General features: G+C 42.5%; 1 protein-coding gene across 8 annotated transcripts in view; it reads right to left on the bottom strand.

Moving 5' to 3' along the window:
• Nucleotides 1-23,287, bottom strand: part of LRMDA (leucine rich melanocyte differentiation associated) — a 1,031,966-nt gene that overhangs the window by 405,790 nt on the left and 602,889 nt on the right. For 7 of the 8 annotated variants that reach the window (XM_053207076.1, XM_053207078.1, XM_053207079.1 and 4 more), the window contains one exon: nt 20,366-20,483. In XM_053207076.1, coding sequence (XP_053063051.1) covers nt 20,366-20,483 — 118 coding nt within the window. Of the gene's footprint in view, nt 1-18,639; nt 18,717-20,365; nt 20,484-23,287 lie in introns of all 8 variants that reach the window. The other variant, XR_008292050.1, reaches the window with a different exon arrangement.

The following is a 23,287-nucleotide window of genomic DNA, read 5'->3' as shown; positions in this document are numbered from 1 at the left end:
ATGCGTCAGCTCCTGAGACAAAGCTGATATGTGGACAGTGGCCTTGTGGTGTGACCTCTAGCAAGCATCCAAATAAATCGCAGGATTTCCCCCTGGTGCAAAGCAGGCCACTGTCTCATACACATATTTTCAGGATACCACTTGGTAGGAAACTGAACTGCCAGGCACATGCTGGATCTTCCCTGATAATAGGCCACGAAGAAGAAGGTGATTATCTCAATGCAGCCCCATGTAGTGAAAGATGATAAATACCAAGGATAGGGCTTCAGGACCACCTATATGTTTGCCCCATGGGGTATAACAGAAGATATACTAAGTACATTCCTTTCCCTGGCAGTTGAGAAAGCAATACAGACACGCAAATAGTAGAAAATATAATATGGTTTATGAGGGACTAGTTAAAGGGAAGCTCTGGGTCATGGGAATTAACTAAGGCCCTGATTTCACAAGAGGGCTTCATAGAGGACAGGATCTGGTTGGGCCATGCAGGATGGGAAGAGTTTATAAGGGGGACAGGACAGGAGAGATAGTCTCTAGAAGGAGAAAGAGTGAGTCAGCAATAATAATACCATATCCATTTTGAGAGAAAAAACAAGGAGGAGAAAGAAAAAGAAAAACTTGAAACATACTGACCTAGGTGAACTGAAAAATACACTGAAGAACAACGGGAAATGAGGTCAGAAACGACAATGCAAAATCAGAGCTGGCATCAAATAGCCGCAGGTGTCCTAGACAGAAGGCTCTGTGCAATGAAGTTCACAAAATTTCTGCCAGGTAAAGACCAACCTAATTAAAGGAGATCAGCAGGATGAAGTCAGTCCTTTCCCTTTTTCCCTACTATTATAAAAACTGACACAGGATGACTTATCCATAGCATATTTCTTAGAGGAAACCCATCTCCATCATTACCAGATGATTCTAGATTTGAGTCACAGCCTGGTCTCTGTGTACTCTGATGTCTTGGGAGAAAATTTTATCCACTTTGTTTATTTTCTTTCTTCCAACAATTCTCAGTTCGTTCCCCTTGGTTTACATTTAATAATGCCAAGACTTTGTTTTTCTAATGGAATATTGTTCTTTTTTAATGTCCAGCTAATTGACGTTGCAAGCTTTTTACCAAACTACCCCAACTCAAGGAGGACTTCATTGTGGAAAGCCACTTAGGACTACTCACACAATGTACACCTGAAGAGACCAACTCCTCTGGGCCGAGCAGTATTCTTTCCCAATGGAGGCTACCTGGGCAGCCCAAGGAGAGGCAGGACACCTGCATCTTGCCCTTTCTATCTAGTGGTGCACATAGCTACAACCCTAACTCCCTGGGATTCTTTCTTCCAGAGTCAATCTGAAATTTGAAAAATCAGTTTAAAAATCTCTGAAAAATTCTATCCATCTGACTCTAATAGTCAGAATGTGATTACAAAAGTGATGCTATTGGGGCGCCTGCGTGTCTCGGTCGGTTGAGCGTCCGACTTCGGCTCAGGTCATGATCTCACAGTCTGTGGGTTTGAGCCCTGCATCGGGCTCTGTGCTGACAGCTCAGAGCCTGGAGCCTGCTTCGGTTCCTGTGTCTCCCTCTCTCTCTGCCCCTCTCCTGCTCATGCTCTGTCTCTGTCTCTAAAATAAATAAAAACATTACAAATTTTTTTTAAAAAGTGATAAGGTGTATAGATAAAGTTATTTATAATAGTCAATCTACAGCATCCATAAGCCTTATCAGACACCCAGAGGAGGAAACATTTGAAGGCACCTCAGCACTGTAGAAGAGATCTATGTAGAATAAGACCTAAGTCAATCTTCCCTAGAAAGTGCCCCCTATGAAGGTTGAGGTTGTGTTTCAGTTACTTTTATACCCCAAAACCTTCCAAGGAGCCATATGCACTTAGTAAATATACATGGTGAGTGGGTGGGAGAAAGATCTGACAACCAGAGGCCTGGCTTTAAGTAGGTAGAAACTTTGGAAAAAGAATGAAGAAGAAGGTCTTCCCCAAAGGATGCACCTTAGGTCCCTTTTTGGCTGTTTGATGGAATGAGAAGAAAAGTTGTCACCTCTATGCATTAACTCTCTCACATCTTTGGCAAATATCCTAACTGACCCAGTGCTGGTTTTCCTCCTTGCAGTGAATGAACAACCCAATAAGATTCTCAAGAGACAAGAATTTCTGGTGCTCCACTCCCACTCTGAGAGTGGGAGGTAAAGGTGAGATAACAAGTTGTATACACCTGGACCAAGTACACCAGGGTGTATGTCCTGAGAAATAACCTGAAATATCTTATTTTGCAGCTTGATTAACCTATCTTGGGTTTGGGAGATTTAATTTTCAATCTGTCCTGAAAATACTTCCCATCTTGAAGCTTCACCCAGGTCTCCTTCCATCTGAACCTCCAGTGGCAATGTTATCCTTGGTTGGCAAAGCTAAAATGTACTTACTCTATCTTCTGAAAAACAGAGGATCCTGAGCAGCATCTTTTTCCCTTGACACTCCAAATTCTCTTTTGAGAAGACTCCAAAAGAATTTCTCCTAATCTTGAAACTCATGTAAGATCATAAATAAATGGCAACCTCCCAGTAAAGACTGAGAAACCATGACCTTGGAAAGTCGACTTCCTTCTAGCATGATCATATCCCTGATGGAGGACAAATATGTCTCAATGCTTTTTAAAAATATGAATATTTTTCCTTTCCATTGGTCATAGACAGCATAAATTGCCATTAGCTGTGACAAAGACAGATAACCTGCCCTACAGGAGAGAGACAGCAAAAAGGCTGAATGCCTTGTCATTTTCCTATAACTTGAAGATGTCCAGCTGTTTGTAGTACATCTCAAAATTTCACCCTGCTAGAAAAGCTTGTTTTAAATCAAAGCGAGATGAAATATAATTTGCCTCTTAAAATACTTTGGTCATCATGAATTCTGAGTTTGAGGATAGCGGCCTGCCCCGGAAGCTCTTCCACAGTTTACAAAAGCGAACACCGGTGGTGTGAATATGTCAGCTGCTGCCTGCCAGATACACCAGAACAAATGTGATTCCAAGGCCAAATCCCTGCCTCCAGGAGGCGTAGAGGAAGTCTCAGTGATGTGGAGCACAAAGGCAAGTGAACTGTGGTCCTAAACTAGGTCAAGTCAACCTAGTCCCCATCAGGCAGATTTGGGACCATCTGGAAGCTAAACACAGAACCTGCTTTTCTTTCTACTGTTGTGTGTAGACAGATCATACTCTTTTTGCACAACAGACCACAAATCTGCAATTAATGGCCCTTGAAAAAGTCATAGCCCACTCTGGGAGGCATGCACTGGCCTGAGTTCCAAGGTGGCCCCTCTAGAAGAGCTTCCATCACTATTTTGTGTCCATGGAAGGAACCCTACAGACAGTGCCCAGATTTCTCAGGCTCTCCTTTCCTGAACCATGTCTTCACATCCCCAGTCCAGAAATCTCCAGAACAGCCAAGTTATATATTATATAACAGCAAAGCATGGGGCCAAGAGGAGACCTGAGTTCTGATCCCATTTTCATTTCTTTCTGGACTATGCAGTGAATCCCACAACCTCTCTACCTCAGTATTCCACATTTGTGAAATAAGACGCTACCTATTCTGCCTTTTATCAGTATTGTAAGGATCAAGTGGAACCATAAGTGTGCAAAAGCTTTCAAAATTAATGTCTCTCCATCCTCACATTCAGGATTTTGAAATGAAAATAATTAAAAAGAACAGAAAAACAAAAAAGGAAGAAAGAGAAAAAGAGGGAGAATGAGACAAAATTGTACTGAGCCTTCACTTTGTGCATGCCCTGGGATAAGTGCTTTATAGGCATCATTTTCTTTAATCCAACAACCCATATTTCATTAGCTCCATTTCAAAGGTGAGGTAACTGAGGCACTCCTTTACACAAAGTCACAAAGCAAGTGCAAGAGCTGGGACTCAAATCCAGGTCGTTGAACCCTACAACCTGGGTTGTACAGCATGTCACCACAATATTCCCCTGAAATCACAAAGACCGGAAGCTTCAGGTACCACCTCCTGAGCCTGAGGTTCTGTTCATGTGACTGCAGCACAAAGTCAGAGAGAGACCCTCAAAGATAGATGCTCTAAATTTCTTCATCCATTTGATAGATGAGGAATCTGAGCCCTGGAGAAACTTGGGAGGGAGGGAGAAACTTGCCCAAGAACACCCACGGGCTGGCTGTTACAGTACAACTGACACACAAGCTCTCAGTGTGGTGGACATTGGTCGCTGTTTACGAAAGACATCTTCTGTTCTTTATGGGTACTCAGCTAAGCAGCTGTATTAGTTCACTCGTGCTGCTATAACAAACACCACACTGGGTGGTTTAAACAACAGAAACTTACTTATTCTCAGTTCTTGAGGCTGGAAGTTCAAGATCAAGGTGACATGGCCTCTCTGCTTGGCTGGTTAACAGCTGCCCTCTGCATATGGTTGTCCCTCTGTGAATGTATATCCCTGGAACCTCCCTGTGTGTCCTAATTTCCTCCTCTTGAAAGAACCACAGTCATGCTGGATTAGGTAACCAGCCCTAAGAGCCTTGTTTTCATTCAATCACTTCTTTAAAGGTCCTATCTCCAAATACGGTTAAATTCTGAGGTACTGGGACCTGGGGCTTTAACATATGAAGGCAGTGGGGGCGGGGGGCGGGGTAATTCAGCCCCTAACAGCTACATTTCCCAGACTCTCTTGCAGTTATGACTGTTCATATGACTGGGTTACGGCCAGTGGAACAGGGGCATTACTGAGGCATTTTACCTCAAAAGCAGGCCCATAAATCATTCAGACAATCCCCCACACTCTTGCTCTTGCTCCTTCCCTTGGCTTCCATGAAGTTAAGATTGCCAAGACCTAAGGAAAATGGAGAGCCATTGGATAAAAGGAGCCTAGGTCCCTGACTGGGCACTCCTCACTCTCCATCCATATATCTTCTGTGCACTGAGAGTGACTAAGCCCCCAAGATTCAGGGGCTGTTTGTTATAGCAGTTAGCCTCTCCTGACTAATACACCCACCCCTCAACCAGTATTCATTCCATTACATACCAAGGGTCAGTGAATATTACCAAAAATGAGAAGTAAAATAACAGACTGGCACCAGTTCCAAGGTCAATGAGCAACCCAGGTGGGCTGCAGAAAAATGAGAGAAAAAAAGCACTGGCCTTTTTTGGGGTACCAGGCCTCTCCATGAGCACAGATCTCTAGAACCTCCTCTCACAGACTCTCATGGGGTCTCCTGGCCCCTCCTCCCTACAAGGCTAATAAATGAGAGGGGGAGGTAGGGTGCACATGACAATGATCCCTTTCTTATTTAAACAGACCATTTTTCTCCCCAATAAATGCTTTTTTTTGTCAGCTCAAATAGTCCCCTTTGATACAAACCTGAAAATAATTAGCCTTAATAGCTCTGCTGTGAATAATGTGCACAAGAAGGAGGTAGATGTTAATAGGAACCTTCCACTCCAAAACTAAGTCACCCTCTCGGCCTCCCTCCCCAAAAAAGAAATGTAACAAGAAAAAGATTATAGGTTTAGCACTACTTGGGAATAAATGTATATTTGAAATAAATGCATGAAATCCTTTAAAAACAGCACATGCTGAAAACTTCATATTTAGTTTGATTTGCTTTCCAAATCACACAGACTGCACAGTTGCATACAATCTTTAAACAAGTACAACCCCTGAGAAGTGTGGATAGATTTAAGAGAAATAAAAGCACGATCAGCCAGCTTGTAATCTTCTTTTCTCTTTTTTCCTCCCCAAAGCTGCATTAAATTGCCTATTGAGAACAATAACATATTTGTGCTTTTATAGGTAGATGATTGGTATTATGCAAAGATTTGGCTAACAGTCTAAAGGTACATTCACACTGATCAGGAGTGCATGCTGCTAATAATTTTTGGGATGCTCTAGGGAACCCGTAATTCCCTGGGACTACAACTTAGCAGGTCAATGCAGGCTTTGTGGGAGCTCCCACAGATTCTAAGCCTCCTTCCCAGAACCATTCCAACCAATCAGACCTGGGGAAACCCATTCCCAAAGAAAGCTTTGGAAATGTGAAGTATCCCTTTTGCCCTACTTTCTTCCTCTGGCCAGGGTAGGCATGATGACTCATCTAGGCTGGACAGGCAACTTAAAATGGCAGCTAGGCATATTTATGCACAACCTAAAGCTGCTTATATGTCCACACCCTGAGATGCAATAAATTCATTCCTGGAAAATTATCCTAAGGCAATAATTTAAAAGAAACACACTCTGAGACAGAGTGACATATATCCACACCCACCTACCCACTCACCTCCCTCCACACACAAGTAACAGTATTTTATACACAAGATTAAAGTATAGAAATGGTGGGGAAATGGTTTACTAATGGATGGTACTTTCATCAATTTGATGAAGAACTGTACAGTCCATCAAAAGAATAAATTTAAGGACTATGAAATAGCACAATACGAAAAAAATTAGGTAAAGGCAGAGAGCATTAAGCACACATATAATACCTATAGAAAGGGATACAGCTTAGAAGGGAACAGAACAAAATGAAAAGTCACAAGAGTTAGCATGTAGGGAATACAGTTGAAAGATTTTCTTTGTTAATTTCCCTTAATGGGATCATAACATTGTTTTTAAAAACATATAAAAACAAAATAAAACAAAATGAAACGGTCCCTGGGCCTTTTAATCTTTGATTACCATGTGTACGTCAGAGCCCTGAGATTAAAAATCCAAGCTCAAATATAATTTATAATTCCCCTTTTAGGAAATTCAGGAATTGCTTCCTAAGGAAGTTTGTGAAGGGTGGTAATATTTGGTTGCACGGACAAATATAATCAGACCATTGCCAGACTGTTTCATCTGAGATACAGAAAAAGAAAGTTGCACATAAGCATCTAGAAACATGGAATTTGGGAAGCCCCATTACAAAACTGCTCCACAGAGAGATCTGTTTACACACACACAGACACACACACACACACACACACACACACACACACACAGGTGCAGCAGCAGCACTAAAAGAACTTTTGTTGTCATATAGTACAACTTACAAGAATAACTCACATTTTCTACAAACCGGAAACCCAAAGGAAAAGGCTGTATTGCACACCTCACATTCATCTCTAGGAACAGCTAAGTGACGTTGGCCATCAGCACGGCTCCTGCTCCCCCTGCACCAAATATGTCTTTCTGTCATTCCTTACATGCTTATTCATACCTTAGACAGGTGAGTGAGGCAGGGAACTTCCTCTTCATTCTCCATGAAGCTCACACTGATTTCTGGCTAAGTGGCCTACCTTTTCTAACAGCTGTCCTAGAGAAATAATAGAATGTCACTGAAAGAGGGACCTGAAGATCTCACCTAAATTACTTTTTTATTAAATGTTTTTTTTTTCAAAAGAATTGTTTCTCTTTACTGAGCACCTACTATGTGCCAGGCCCCATCTCAGATGCCTAGCATGCATCTGTTTCTTATTGCCATAACAAACTTGCATGGCAAGTGTCATCCCCTGACACAGACGGGAAAAATTATAGCTATGGGGTGACTTGCCCAGGGTCACACTCCTTGAAGTGGTAGAGAGAGATCGGAATCCAAATCTTGGGACCCCTTATACCGAGCTCTCAGAAAAACCATCCGTGCCTCTTTGGTACACTCGGGGAGGACTCAGCATGAGCGGCTTTTCTGCAGGGGTTATAATTAGTTGTCTGGTCCCAGTTGCTTGCAGGGTAAACAATGTCTGATAAACCCACAATGCTGTAAGTATTTATTACATTGCAACCCAGCTGCCAACTGTCTAACCATTTTAATAAAAAGCTATTTTCTAAGGTTTATGTTTTATTGCGTGTATGACTCCCTTATTGGTTAGCATTTTGGAGTTGTGGAAAAGGTTATGAATTTAGAAACTGGCTGCATTCATATCATATTTAAAACTTAATGCTATTTTATTAAAGACATATGGGCCTCCAAAGTACACATATTAAATGTCATGTAAGAAAAGTAGCAGTTTAAATCATGGTCAAATTCATTTTTGACGTGACTCCTGAGGCTTCCCAAGATCTGAACTATTTCTTTGTAAATCTGGCAGTTTAACCACACTCATAAATCACTTTCAAAGCATATTATTTCTTAATTTTACTGCATTAGAGAGCGTTTGGCCTACACAGTGAACTGTTTGTAGCAGTTATGTGAACAAAGTTGCACATTTAGTCATATAATGTGCAAGAGAAGTGGGGAGGGGAAGCGAAGAAGGAAGAGCTTTTCATTCTTCAGTCTGTTTTACTTACTCCTTCCATTTTTACCTAACCAAATGCAATTCATAGCATTTGGATTGGGCCTCTGTAAGCTCAACATGCAGAAATCACCAGTTAGTACTGAGGGTTTTTGGAACACAAGGAAAACAAAAAGAATTTGTAACTGAATCTTTTCCAAAACATCCTGTGACTAGAAATTACAATGGGTACAGAAATGAGACATTTAAAAAAATTATTATACTTAATTGAAACAGATTTTTTTAAGTGTGTGTCTTTGGGTAATACAGCTCTTGGTCATTTTCTAATTATCCAGAGATGCAGGATCTCAACCTGGGGTCTTCAAAGCCCTTCTCATGATGAGATAATATTCTCTGCACGTGTGTAAGGACCCCTCTGATTTCACTGCCTGGATTTCTCCATTTTACTATGGGGTAGAAGGGGTGGACTCCAAAGACAAATTCCAGGATCTCACCATCGGCCTTGATTTCTAGATTCACCCAGGGAGTTGAAGGGGGATGAAGAGAGTTGAGTCCAAGGTCACGCAAACCAAAGGGCTTAGGGGTTTATCTCTGCAAAGCAGAGACCCCTTTGCTCTAAGTGACATCCACTTGGGGCTACAGCACTGCGGTCCTCCTGTTTCCAGCAATGACAATGGAGCAGTCTCATCCTCCATACTATACTCACTTTTCTTGCGCCTCCTTTTCCCCCTGGCTCTCTCCTTCCACTGTCCCCGTAAAAACAAACAGGACTTACGCAGTGCCTGGGGAGATCCTCAAAAGGAGGGGCCAGGGCCTCTCCTGGATGATCCTGAGGTCTTCCTTCCCTTGCCATATTCCCTTTTGATAGGTGTTTTATCCTCATCAGAAGGTAGATGCTTAACAAAAGCCTTAGAAACATTTTATTTAAAATTCAGTTTAGCCACCAGATATATAGGGCAATACCCCCTCTGTGGACTGAATTATGTCTCCCAGAATTCATATGTTGAAACCCTAACCCCCAATGTAACTGTATCTAGAGATAAAATCTTTAGGAAGCAAATAAGGTCAAATGAGGTCAAAAGTGTGGGGCTCTGGTCCGACAGGACTATGGCCTTATAAAAAGAGGAAGATTGGTCAATCTGGTCACTCACTCTCTCTCTCTCTCCCCCCACCCCTCACAATGTGAGGGCTCAGCAAAAGATCAGCCATCTGCAATCCAGGAAAAGGGCTCTCATCAGAACCAGACCATGTTGGTACCATGATCTGGACTTCCAGCTCCCAGAACCATGAAAAAGTTCATTTCTCCTCTTTAAGCCACTCCATCTACGGTGTTTCGATATGGCAGCCTGAGCTGGGGGCACCTCAAGCCAAATTTACCTTCCCCGTGTTCACCCACACAAACCAATGATCCAACAACGCCACGAAAAAATAACTGCTTTGAAATTACACAGCTAAGAACACTAGCTGCCCCTGGTTCCACATACCAGAGACAGTGTTAGCTCCTTGAATATATTATCTCATTTAATTTTCACAACAAACATGGGAAAGAGGCATGGCCTGCTCTGTATTAACAATGGAGAAATAGACAGCAGAAGGGAGAAGTTCAGCCTTTACTCCAAAGTTGACATGAAATGCTGAATGGGACTGCCCTCTAAATGGAACAGCCAATCTGACAAGAGCCCATGAACAAAATAAGAATCATACATTTCCTATGGAATACAATAGCCAATAAATTCAGATTTTAAACCTTCCCAAAAGAGCAGCTGGAGGCAACTCCTTGAATCATGTCAAGAACAAAAATGAAGGTTGGGTGGTGGGAAGGAATGAATAAAAATGGGCCAAATAAAGCACAGGAGAGGTCACTAAGCCATATAGCCTCTGTGACACTTCAAAATGCCAACAAAAACTAAGTGATTTACTTCTAAATTTCACTCACGAATTAAAAGCTTTATGGAGTGGAAGTCCCACTTAAAATTCCCCACTTAAAAAAAAAAAAAAGAAAGAAAGAAAGGAAAAAAAAATTACTGCTTTGGAGCCTAGACAGAGAGCATTAGTTCACTGCTGAAAAAGAAATAATGAGTTCTAATTCAGGTAATGTAGCTCAAAATTTACTGCCATATTTTAAAATGCACATGAAAAATAAAATTATCCTAAAATGTCCTTGGTGAAAAGGCTGAGTGTAATTGCTATCACTGACAATAGCATTGAACTTAGCTAAATTAACATCAAAGGAAGCCCCAATTACAGAGCATCTGTGCATTATTGATGGTGCCCTGTCTGTTAATCTAAGACACTCTACTGTAAGGAGCAGAAAAGCAAATAAAAGAGCTAATTGTACCACCAGCCTTCAGAGACCCTAAGGGCAGACCTGCCCTATCATGCTGGTGAAACACAACTTTGGCCTGGTCAGAGGGTCGGTGAGGAGGCGTCTGGAGCCAGATCGTGTACATGGGCCCCAGAAAGAAGCCATGGCGACCAGAGTCAACAGAACCATGCGGAGGCAAAAACACATTTACCCCAGAGTTATTCCCAACTCACAAGCTGGACTCAGCAGCTACCTGAGAACATAGATGGCCCTGGAGATCTGGGCAGGGAGAAACGAGCTCTCTGGAGAAACAGGCAGTTGAAAGGCCTCCTAACTCTTCTTCCTTATAATAAGAAACTCCTTCTTTTTACTCATCAAGGATCCATTTAGGGCAAAAGGCACCTTTGGGGGACAAGGTAATTTATTCAACGAGAAGCTCTCCTTTGAGCATCTGGCTCCTCGCTGAACCCAACTGTGTTGAGGATGAAAGTGCCATTACTGTAGCTCATGCTAATACCTATGTATGCCTTCTTGGCTCTCACCTGGATGATCTCCAAAAAGTATGTATTAGCCACATTCAGACAGACAGATCACATTTTTATTTCACTCAAACTCTGTGAAGACTCATGCCTCTATTCAAGTTGGATAACCTAAGTGTATCCCATTACTTTATCCTATCTATTTATTATTGTGCTTCTTAGGCTTTTGGGGACAATGAAAACAACAAGTCAATGTTAAATAATAGAGACATCCCTTCCATCACTAAGCTTACATGAGTTTTATATCTTCTTAAAGTTCATTCTTCTTGTCTGCTGTTAAGAGCTGCATTGTATCCCCTCCCCAAATTGACAGGTTTAAGCCATAGCTCCCAGTAGCTCAGAATGTGATTATGTTTAGAGACAGAGCCTTTAAAGAGGTGAATAAGCTAAAACGAAGCCATTAGGATGGGTCCTAATCCAATATAACTACTGTTTTAATAAGAAGTGGAAATCTGGACACACAAAGAGATAGCGGGGATGCACACACATATAAAGAACACCGATATGAGGATACAGCGGGAAGGCAGCCATCTGCATGCCAAAGAGAGAGGCCTCAGCAGAAGCCAATTCCCACCAACACCTCGATCTTGGACGTATAGCCTCCAGAATGAGAAATGAATTTCTGTTGTTGAAGCCACCCAGGTTGTGGTATTTTGTTACAGCAGCTCCAGCAAACTAGCACATCTGCTATTAGTTGTAGGCAGTTTGGAAATAACCAGAACTCACGAGCAGAAATTAGGACCATGCCATCTTCATTTTACCCTTTTTCCCTAGCCATAGAATTATAAATACTATTAACATGAATCAAAGTTAACTTCAGAACAATGTTCATGATTTTCCCCCAGTGGGCCATCCATCCAGCAGGCTTCCCTGCCTTCTAGGATGTCAATCTGCCTGGGGGGTTCAGGCTCTACCATCTGATGTTTCCATAGTCCCAGAAGGGACTTTCTAAGGAAGGCAGAACTTCATGAAGCCACAGAGTTCACAAGGAGAGAAAGCAAGGCCCTGGACTCACTTAGGGGTAGGGACGCTGATGCTTTCCTGATGTCCCTTTATTCAGACCTCAGTTGCTAGCCTTTTTTCTCTGTTCCTAAACAGCCCACTTCTTCTCATTCCTGGGCTCAATCACCAGGCTCAAAGCAAAGAGTTAGTGGCGTGGTGAGTGGCAAGTGGCAAGTGGAATAAAGCATGTTAAGGCCAAGGTGTTGTTCAGGCTGACCAATGCATGTATCACTGGGGAGCAGCTCCCTGACAAGCCCTGACACTGAACACAGAAGGCAGTGTAATGTTAGCTTGAAACATGCATAACTTGAATGCAGCACCCCAAGTGTATTCTATGAGAATCCACTTTCTTAAGGAAGCATCTTTATTTTTCTCTCCTCTTTTCTTTCCTCTCAAGCTAATTTTTAAAAATAACAAGAAACCTAAATTGCAAAAGCAAAATACCAGATATTATCTTCTTAAGTGGATCATGAAAATATCAAGCTGTAAAGGCACAGTTTACAGATATAATCAGTTATAAGGGCTCCATATCAATCATTACCAGAGACCCCATGAGTAAGGACTTTTCATAGCCCACTTAAGGAGCCTTAAATTCACTCCCTAAAACTGAAGCAACTAATACCATAGTGGACAGCGTCTTTTGGGAAAGAAAATTTCAAAAAACTTTTTAGAAAGCCATGGATCCATTTCCAAGGGAGTTATTACTGGATCTCTGACAGCCAGCAGCTTCTTCCTTATCCCATAAACTGAGCTCTTACTACCACCCAGACCTGCCCCCAAAGTAGAGGACTCTCAACTTCAGCTTTGACCTCTCTGGCCATCTGAGCACCAACAGTGGCCAGGGCACTTTGCACGCTGGAAAGCTTTGGGCCAGTGGATATCTCTCACAGATTTCTACAACACCTGCTCTGCACACAGCACTATTATTCCCTTTCCTAGCACAGACATACCCATACCTTCCTCCCACTTCAAACCTTGCCAAGGTTCTTCCTCATCCTCAAATTAAATTGCAAATTTGGCCTAAGAAACAGAAACACAGCTCATCCCCTGCAATTCTCTGCCTAGACCATGCATTTCACCATGATGGGCTGGGGGAAGGAGTGGTCAGAAGGTCAAAATGGTAATTACAAAGTTACCTTTGGCTCCCTTCCATATCCTGGCCTTCCTACTCTTTTACTCCTACCTCCCATATTTTCATGCCTGTTAATGAAATTTAAGATACAGAGGTGAAAGAATGTGTGCTTTAGAGCCTTACACAGACCCAAGGAAGAACCCGATTCTACGTTGCTCTGTAATTTGGGGTGATGTAACTTCTCTGATCATCAGTTTCCTCATTTGTATGTTCAAGTTCAAGGAGACATACAGAGATACTATTGTTAGTCACTGACACAATATCTAGTACACACTGGACACAATACATGCCAGGCATTATATATTACTCATCTATCAGGGAAGTTTCAACACATCTAATAATGTACTACTGGGCAATCAGTCAACCCTTAGGCTGGCCTTGCAATCCTAATTAGTGAAGCATCCAGAAAGCCTGTATAAGTTGGTGCTGTGACACCAAAAACTAAAAAAATGTGTCCTAGTTACAAGCTCTGGTTCAAGTGGCCAGGGAAGGACCAGAGGGCAGGATGCTTGGATGGATGGCCTACCTATTAGGTTCCTGCAGCAATAGTACTCAAAATCCTAGTGGCTTACAAGAAGTATTTCTTGTGCAGAGGTCTGTGGTTGGCTAGGGTAGATGTGCATCAGGCTTCAGCTTAGGTTCAGGTCTGCTCAATGTGTGTTTTGTGTTGTTTTCATAGCAAGTGGCAGACATGCAAGAGGACTGAGTGGAAACACATGGTACCTCCTAAGGCCTTGGCCCAAAGTGGGCATGCTGTCACTTCCACTCACATCCCATTGGCCAAAGCATCACATGGCCAGCACCAAAGTCAGTGGGATAGGGAGGTAAAAAGAAATACACAATTTTAGACAAATAGTGAAACCTACCACATTTGTCGCAATTGTGAAGTCCCGAGGCTGTACAACATATCCTAGGGATCTAATCCCCTACAGAATGCCACTTACTTCCATGACTCCCTAGGCATGGCTCTGTCTAAAGACATGTGTACAAAAGTGAGCATGGTAGAGGGAGGCCCAAAGGAGGCAGAGTGTGCAGCTGAGCCACTGGGATGCGGCGAAAGCCAGTGACTCCAACAGAGGTACAACAATCTCTCATGAGACGTTGAGCCTGATGGAGAGTGACACCTGCACTGTGCTCAGCACCTGGCCAGGCCCCATGGACTTGCAGGAGAGGCTCTGAGAGACTGCCTTCAGCACCAACAGTTCAGTTTCACTTTCCTTCTTCCCTGTTTGGATTTCAATTCTCCATCCTCAGGGCTTTTCCAGGGCACAGGAAATACAGCTTTCCTGTCTACCTCCGATTGCAGAGCGTTGCTATCCAAAAGCAAGGCAATGAAGACATACCAAGAACAGTACTCTGAAAGCATTTACTTGAAATCCAAGATGCCATAGTGCTAAAAACAGAGCAACATAAAGTCCTTCCCCCACGCCCAAGTGAATGTGGCAAACTTCGAAATCAGGAAAAGGAAAAACAGACAGACTGCAAATTTTTGGCTTCTGGTGTTGTTTCTAAACACATCGCCCAAGCATCTTCCAAAAAATAAGTTAATTTAAAATTTTTCCTCCTTTCAAAATATACTATAAAGTACCTGAAAATAGAATCTAAGTATGTCTGTAGACAAGAAACACCTGTGTGAAAACAGAAAAGAATCATAAAACACTAACATACTCAGGTCATTAGAAATACCCAGAAAATAAACTGACGTTTTTAGTTTTCTTCTGAATATTTGGCATGGTAGAGAACTTTCAACATATATTATTAGCTCATCACCTCTTTAACTGCCTGTATAAGTGGTTTACAATACTTATTCATAGGCATACCCTGGCTTTATATACAATATGTATTCCTGAAAACAGGGAGTCTAGAGTAAATGTTAGTAATTACAATCAGTTTAGAGTAGTTTCTGATAACCCGCTACATTTTTGCGACTGAGCTAGAATGGCATAATTGGAAGATACAAAAGACATACATGCTATGTTTCCGAACAAGGTAACACCTAGGGAAGAACTAGACTAGGCATCAAAACAAACAAACCAAGCAAGCCACCAGGCAGTGCTCCTTTATGGTACACACAAAAAATAGAATGGCAGCTAAGACCAGGAAAATCTCATTTAAACTACACACAGATTTGTGGAGCACCTCAATATGTTTGCTGAGGAAAGCTACTTTTTACTTCCCACAAGCCCTCATATGAGCAGGTGGTTTCCGGGAACTCTCAGAACACCGCACACTGTGAGCCCAGAACACACCCTGCCCTCCCAGCAACACTGCCTGTGGAGAAGCCCAGGCCCAGCATTCATGGAGGCCATAGGTTTTGCCATCCTAAGTAGTCCCAGGGTAAATCCTTTGGAAAACAAATATGCAACCCAGAATGTCTCCTTCCTGCCAACGCACAGATTCAAGTTATTACATTTTTTTAAGGTAGAGGTCCCTCTCCTGCTTTTCCAGAGGACCATATTGAAGCAATAAAAACAATGGACCACCTTTCATGATGGATCTCCCAAAATGCTCTATTGTTCCCAGTTCATTTTTTTGACGAGTGTTGGCCAAGCCCCTGCCTGAGACCAGGCCCTGGGGGTATGGGGGCAATAAAAACAAGCAAAGTTCCTGCCCTCGCAAAGCTGACATCCCAGTGGACCAGGAGGTGCTTCATTCTGACAAAAAGCTGGCTTCCCGATGCTGCCATTCCCTATCTTTTTCCCCGGTTGCCTTTCGTGTGTGTGTGTGTGTGTGTGTGTGTGTGTAAATCCAAAAAGGTACACACAGATGAAAGGAATTAAAGGAAGCCAGGGAGTTATGTCCTAATGCCAAATGTCAGGAGCAGGACTGTGCAGCGTGGCCATGGAAGAAGGTGATGCTCAGACCCAAATAGCTTCCAACATTCAGTGTAAGGTCAGGAATCAAAAAGATTTCCAGAAAGTACATGTACTCAGAAGTTTATTCCTTTAATACATCACATCTCCCTCTCCCTCCTTTCCTTTTCCTGTCTTGCGCGTGCTCGCTCGCTCCCCCCCCACCCACACAGCTTCCATCCCACCAAAAAAAAAAAAAAAAAAAAAACCCAAAGATATACACACACACAAATACATAAACCATACCAAACTACACAAAGACACAAAATACACATGATAGGAAACCCAGGCATGCCCACATAAAGGCAAGCATCATATATTTTCAAGGACACAGACACTCACAAACATACCGATTACCTTCTCTTACCTATAACAGAATGGCCATAATTACGAGCAAAAGTACACACATGTCAAAACACTTTCTAACACAGGTTGTGATTCTCAGTCCAGCTGTCCCTGTCCCTCTCTGCACTGCTTCTGTCCCTCTCTGCACTGCTTCTATAAGGTTCTGAAGATTAAACTGTTGGTAGCCAACTTCATATACATGCCTGTAAACAAGAGGGCTCAGCTTTAAATAATTATGTCAGAGAAATGACAACTGTGCTCTTTGCCAGAACAGGGATGAATAATTACAAAGCCAGGACATAATTAAGCAATTCTGACTGTTGGATTCTTGAACTGTCTGATATGTAGGGCTGGCATGTCCACCATGCACACCCTTCTGGACAGGCCTCACATCCCTTTGATTTATGTTTCCTGATGCGGCAAGGGGGATCACGGTCTGGTCATCACAGAAGCCTTTCTTTGGGAGCCTCAACCTTCTCTGCACCTACCTTGGTCCTCTTGGCATCGACAATGGCATGATTCTGTGGTCAATATTTGCAAAAGACACATATTTTCTTTAAAATTCCAGGAAATGAACACAACCTAGCTGCTGTAGGTCCCTTAACTAATAACACACACACAAACATGCATGTACGCACGTATACACACACCAGTCTAGAAGAGCCCATTGTAACATTAGCTATCATTTCCCTAATGAAGGATGGCATCCTTCTGTAGGACAATCAGAGCTCAGACAGGAAGCAGCTTTTAAACAACAAAAGCCAAAGGCAGCAAACAAAGGGGAAATGTGTCATCGTGAGAGAAGGCGAGCGAGAACTCGCACTCAGGTGCCAGGGCCTGCCAGGTACCAAATCAAACCTCTGTGACATAGGGGGTTTATTAGTTCCTGGACGATTTTGCATTTGCGTCAGCTGAGAACACCCAGACTGCCTGTTCCCTACCTCTACGGCAAGGGCTGTGATTGGAGAGGCATTTTCCATTCTCCCAAATACTTTATGTCAGAAATAAAATGAAAACAGCTCCCCAAATCACGGCCTCCTTGATCATCCATCAGAGCATTCTGCTGAATAAGCACAACAGGCCGCTGCCGCCTGAGAAAGGACAGGAGCCAACTTGAGATTCCGATTCTCTTATGAAAAATAGGTCTTCACCAAGTGTGCTCAGCACAGTGTTGGCAAATCACAGGGAGGAAATTGCTCTCCACTTAGAAGCCGACTCCGGGTGTACACATACCTCCCAGAACATACATATGTATATACACACAGAGATAGAAAGTGTATATACACACCTGCACAGGAACAAACATATGTCTGTGCACACTGTGAGCAGGCGAGAACCAGCCTTTTTAACACCAATTTATTAATTCAGCAAGAAGCTCATTTGGCCTCTATCTGCAAGAAAAGTACCAGTGTGTTTCTCTGAAAACAGGCAAAAGGGAATTGCCTGGCATTCAAGAAGCATACAGTTTGATATGAAACCAGGAACACAGGGAAATCCTCTAGTGCACCTGAAGCATCACAGTGTATATACAGCACTTACCTAGAAACCTAGACCCTGGGTTCTAATCCCAGGTCTGCCTGTGTTGGACTATGGGGGCCTTAGGAAACTACATCCTCACCCAGTTCCTTCACCACCAGGAAGGAGAACACACACCAGGTGAGAACACACACCAGGTGATTTCTGAAGTCCCTCCAGTTTGGAAATCACGTAACTCTACAAAAAGGTAACAACTGAAGATCCCCGTGTTTTGTCAGAGTATTTTTGTCTCTTCTCAAATAACTAATGGGTATTTTTATGCTTAATACTATTAGTAAAGATATTGGAGTCAATCACACAAACATAAGCTAATTCTATAATGGATTAGAAACTAATTTGGGACTTTGAAAAGCATTTCTACTGATGCTGCTAATGACTCAAAGAGCCAGCTACTACCGGATTTTAAGTAACCATTCCCACTTGGTTTCAAAGGCAGGGGAGGATTTCAGTCCCTGCTGCCCTCTCTACTCCAAGAGAACAGTTCAGCTTTCACCTGTTTTCTACCTTTAGGCCTTCTTATGAGCTTTTCATTTTGAACAAAGAAACACACGGAGAAAATGTCTGGCTCACTGCTCCAGAGCTAAGATCCGAGTAGAAGAACGTGGCTTGGTGGTCAGACACACCAGTAAAACTACAGTTCCCATGCTTACTGATCGGGCTGCCTAAGTGACACCTCTCGGCCTTAGTTACCTCACCTGTAGAATAAGCCAATGCTCCATTCCTCCTACATTGCAGTGTTCTGGAAGGACTCACAGATCTGTGTACAAAGAACCTTAGGACAGTGGTGAGCACACAATGAGCATCGCACACAAATATGGTGGCCATTATTTTTAGTATCCCTTCAGATCTTCTGTGATAATACAGAGCTTCCCCTGTCAAAAGCAAGGAGAGAAGGAGAAATACTGATCTATCCTATAAAGCGCATGTATATGTGAAGGTGGAAAATGTAGAATGGGTGGGAACCCAAGGTATTATAAACAGTCCACATGTTGTCCTTTGTTTGGTGATGTCAGCTGCCTCTGGAATCTTTTAAACCTCCCTCTCCCCGCAAAAAAAAAAAAAAAAAAAAAAAAAAGAAGAAGAAAAAAAAAGGAGGCCAAGAAATAAATTATTTCATTTGGACAAAATTACAAAAGCTGGAATAACTAAAGGCAGTCATGAGCAATACATCAAATCTGTGCCTCGATAAGGAAAACTGTTAACACTTTAATAGCTACGAAACAAATCACTCAATTAATTTCCCACATGCTGAAACAGGTAACAATACATTTATCTGCCAGTATTATACCCTCCCTATCATACATTTCCACAACTGCTAGCAATTTTATTCAGCATAACAGGAAATAAGTTGCACCTCATGGGTTCAGGGAAAGAAAGTGGCCTGAGGTCTGCCGCCAGCTGAGCAACTTGATGGAAGAGGTTTCGTTTTTCTGTTTTGGTTCTGTTTGTTTTTTCCTCTTTCCCTCTTAATCATTTCCAATGCACGTGCAAAGTACTCCAAGTCAATAAGCGAGGACAAACTAGACCTCTAGGATTTCTGGGCCAGTGTTTTCAACACACAAGAGAGGGTCCAAAAAAGGAAGTAGCTAGGTAGCTCCATGGGGCCCCAGGGCACTGATGGACCTCCAAAGGGGTCATCAAGGATCGTCAGGTCCATTCCCCAGCCTTGGGCTTCGCAGGACCCCAACTCCTCCCAAAGAGATAATTTTCCACACCCTTAAAGACTTCCTTGAATCTGAAGCCAAGTCTCCCAGCCACATCTCCCCTGCCTCATCAATGCTGTCATTAAGATGACACCATAGTCACTTCCATGGCCTCCGTGCAGACTCAGCTTATAAAGGAAAGGTCAGTAAAACTAATCCCATGAGCTCTGGAGAGCTACATGCAGGAAGCATACACTAGTCCAGGTCACACTGTCAGGAAAAATGGCCTTTCCCTCTAACAAGATCTCTGAGAGCTATTGAGCCCTCATACCTGAGGACAGAAGAAAATCACCCTTCCCTCCTGCTATGGCCCCAAGGAAAAAAGAGTTCTTAGTCACTAGAACAATCAAGAAAGATTAAATTCCCCAAGCTTTCCTCTCTTTCTTTTCTCAGCAACAGACCTCTAGAGGCCCTACCTTATAAATGAAACATCTTCAAGAAGACGACCTCAAATATGCCCCCCAGAACATCACCATCAGGCTGCGTTATGGGGAAAAGAGCCATCTGGGTGAAATCACCCTACAAGTAAGGTCCCTTTAGATTACAGGAAAATCAAATTTATTCCCAGTCCTACTTGTTTGGCCAACAATATATCCATGGATAAACCTAATAGGAGATCTCTCCTGAAATCTAAACACAGGACATCCTCCGCACTCAAAGAATAACCAGTGAGGCAAGACATAATTTCCTTGTGAAGACGAGAAAGTAGGCAGCTTACCTTGGGCTTCACCACCTTCATGAATGACCCTCTGACCAACGCTTCCTCTCGTTCTTTTCTGGTTACTTTCCGGGCATCCAGAAACTTCAAATTGGGCAGTTTGTGCAGAACAAAGCATCTGAAAGAAAAGAGTCAGAGATAACTCAGGGGGGAGGTGATGCCCTCAAAGATCCATGCAATTTGTCTCATGCCCAGGAATCCACATCATTAAGTCTTCAGAAGGTTAGATCTTGGCTGCTGCTGCTTCTTTCTTTCATAATGAATGATTACCCTTTGCAGAAATCCAAATAATTATATTTTACATAGATACACAACTAAGCCTTAAAAATGCACAGTAATGTTTGCTCTTGATTCAAAGGTAGACACAGACACACAGACACAGACACACACACACACAGACACACACACCTACCTAGATCAGCCAGGAAGATCCTATTGATGTATTTCCCTTCCTGCATTCTGGAAATGGGCCCGGCTTCTTTGCTACACACAAAATTCTCAGTGAAACTAACCTTACAACCTAATTGTACCATTTATGTCACTGCCATTCCTGTGGGCCATCTGTGTAACTCTTATCTCTGAGATAAAAACAAATCTTCAATTTGAAATGGAAGCAAGAGACACTGACTGGCCATCCAGGACAATAAACTAGCATGCAGGTTGTAATAACATGGTTGACTTTGGGATAGAAGTAAGAAGCACATATAGCTAAGAAATGCTTCCTTAAAGAATCAAAAAGGGGTCTTGAGGATTTTTTCACCATCCCTGAGTTACTTCCACACTAGCACTATGAAGATTATCAAGCTGAAACAAGAAGAACTTGTTTATAGGGGATATTTATTTAATAGCCCAACAAATACTAATACAAATTCCCAAGGAAAGAGTCTTTGGTGTCCATCATGGCCTCCAAGGATAAGCTAATGACTATTTGTGTGATGAACTGTCCTCAAACAGGTATATTTGGAATTGAGGAGAAGATCCATGTGGCCATGGGATAGGCATATAAACATATAAATAAATATATAAAAAATATAGACACCTGCTTATACCTCTCCTTCCTCAAGGAAAGTTACCAACCCACATGCTTTCCATCGAGCCCCTATACCTGATCACTCAAAGGAGCTATTGTTGTGGTCCCTGAGTGGCTTAGTTGGTTAAGCATCTGACTAATGATTTCAGCTAAGGTCACGATCTCATGGTCATGAGATTGAGCCCCAAGTCAGGCTCCATGCCCAGCATGGATTTTCTTTTTCCCTCTCCCTCTGCCCTTCCCTGCTCTGGCTTAACTCACTCTCTCTCTCTCTCTCTAACAAACAAACAAACAAACAAACGAGCTATTGTTTAGACCTTGTCCTGCATAAGAAGAAGAGGTAAGTACCCAATTTCAAGAGCAATACATTACCTCCATAGGAATCTCTCATTTCCTTCCCATACCCAGCCTCCTCAGTATTCACTCATCTTTCAAATCCTGACCCATACAAACTTTTTTTGGGCATCTCTAGCCTGTACTGTTTTCTCTCTTCTCAGCACTCCCAGGATACACTGTTAGCACCATACCATCTAACATTTTGTTGTTTTGTAATCATTTTAATCATTTTATTGGTGTTTATGTGATGTCTTCTTAAAGGAGGGACATTTTTTTTTGCTAATCCTCTTATCTTAAAAAGTAGCATTGGAATGCACTCAATAAAATACCAATTTATTTCATTTGTACAAATATTTCTTGAGCATCTGGCATGTGCCAGACCCTAGGTATACAGAGGTAATTATAACATGATTCCTGACCTTACAGGGGCTTTCAGTGTAATGGAGAAGAAAGACTCACATAGAGAAAAGAGAAATCAACATAGCTAAGTGCCAAGATCAGGGTTATGTGCAAAGTAGTTCTGGGAGCACAGAGAAAGGGACCTACCATTACTTACTGAATGACTGAAAACAAATGTCTTGAGGATGAAGAGGAGCAACAAGAAATCTCAAGGGATCTTCAAAGAACCAAATCCTAAAGCAACCCTACACATTGAGCTTTTTCTCAGGGCAAATGTTACCTGGGGTATAAAGCTTGCCCCCCACCCCTTAGATCCCACATTCATAAGACACTCTCACATCACCAAGTGGCCTCCATATACTTGCCCAGGTATAAGACTTGACTGGTTACTGAAATGCTAGAGAAAATAGCTTCGAGGCTTCCAGCCCAAATACTCCTTAAAGCGAAAATACTCTGAGTTCTTTTGAGGTATACTTTTCTTCCCCAGAAATGTCCACCCAAAACATCTGAGGTCCAGGATATTTGACTATATACTTCCTGCTTCTTCCCTGGTCTCAATCTAGTATCTTTTTTCCAACTTCTCCCTGAGCCTCACCCTTCCCTCTCCAAAGGCCCCCTAACCTTATCCAAAATCAGAAAGTTTCCACAAAGTCCCAATGACCCTTCTATCCTCCAGTACAACTCCGACTGGCCTCAGTCAGTGTCAGAGAAAACTTCCATCTTCTGCTTGTAGCAGCAAAGCCTTGATGACAACAGATTCTTTCAAATAAAGACATGTACAGACGGAAACAATATGTCAGGAGTGACGCTCAGAGGAGTAAAGACACCCACTAAGTGTAGGGTGGGAAAAGATGAATATTCAGGTGAAGAAAACATCAGTATTAGAAAATCAGCCAATGTTTAATGATGGAATGAAAGATGTCTTCACAGGGCTGGCAGGAACCATGATGACAACAGACAGCACGTTGTCATTTTGCCCCACTTTGGATCACAGCCCTGAAATCAAAGGAGAGAGAGAGCGAGCGAGGTGCTGGCTTTTAAGCTAGTTAAAAATTTTAGATGACAAAGAGCTGCTGTTTTCAGAGCACTCTTCTTATACAATCGAAGAAACAGCCCATGAAATAGGCTGCCAGTCATCTATGAAAATAGGGGTGATT

The sequence above is a fragment of the Acinonyx jubatus genome, chromosome D2 (genome assembly GCF_027475565.1).
Source record: "Acinonyx jubatus isolate Ajub_Pintada_27869175 chromosome D2, VMU_Ajub_asm_v1.0, whole genome shotgun sequence".
NCBI lineage: Eukaryota > Metazoa > Chordata > Mammalia > Carnivora > Felidae > Acinonyx > Acinonyx jubatus.
Note: the sequence above shows the minus strand (reverse complement) of the source record. Positions and strands in the feature narration are given on the sequence as shown.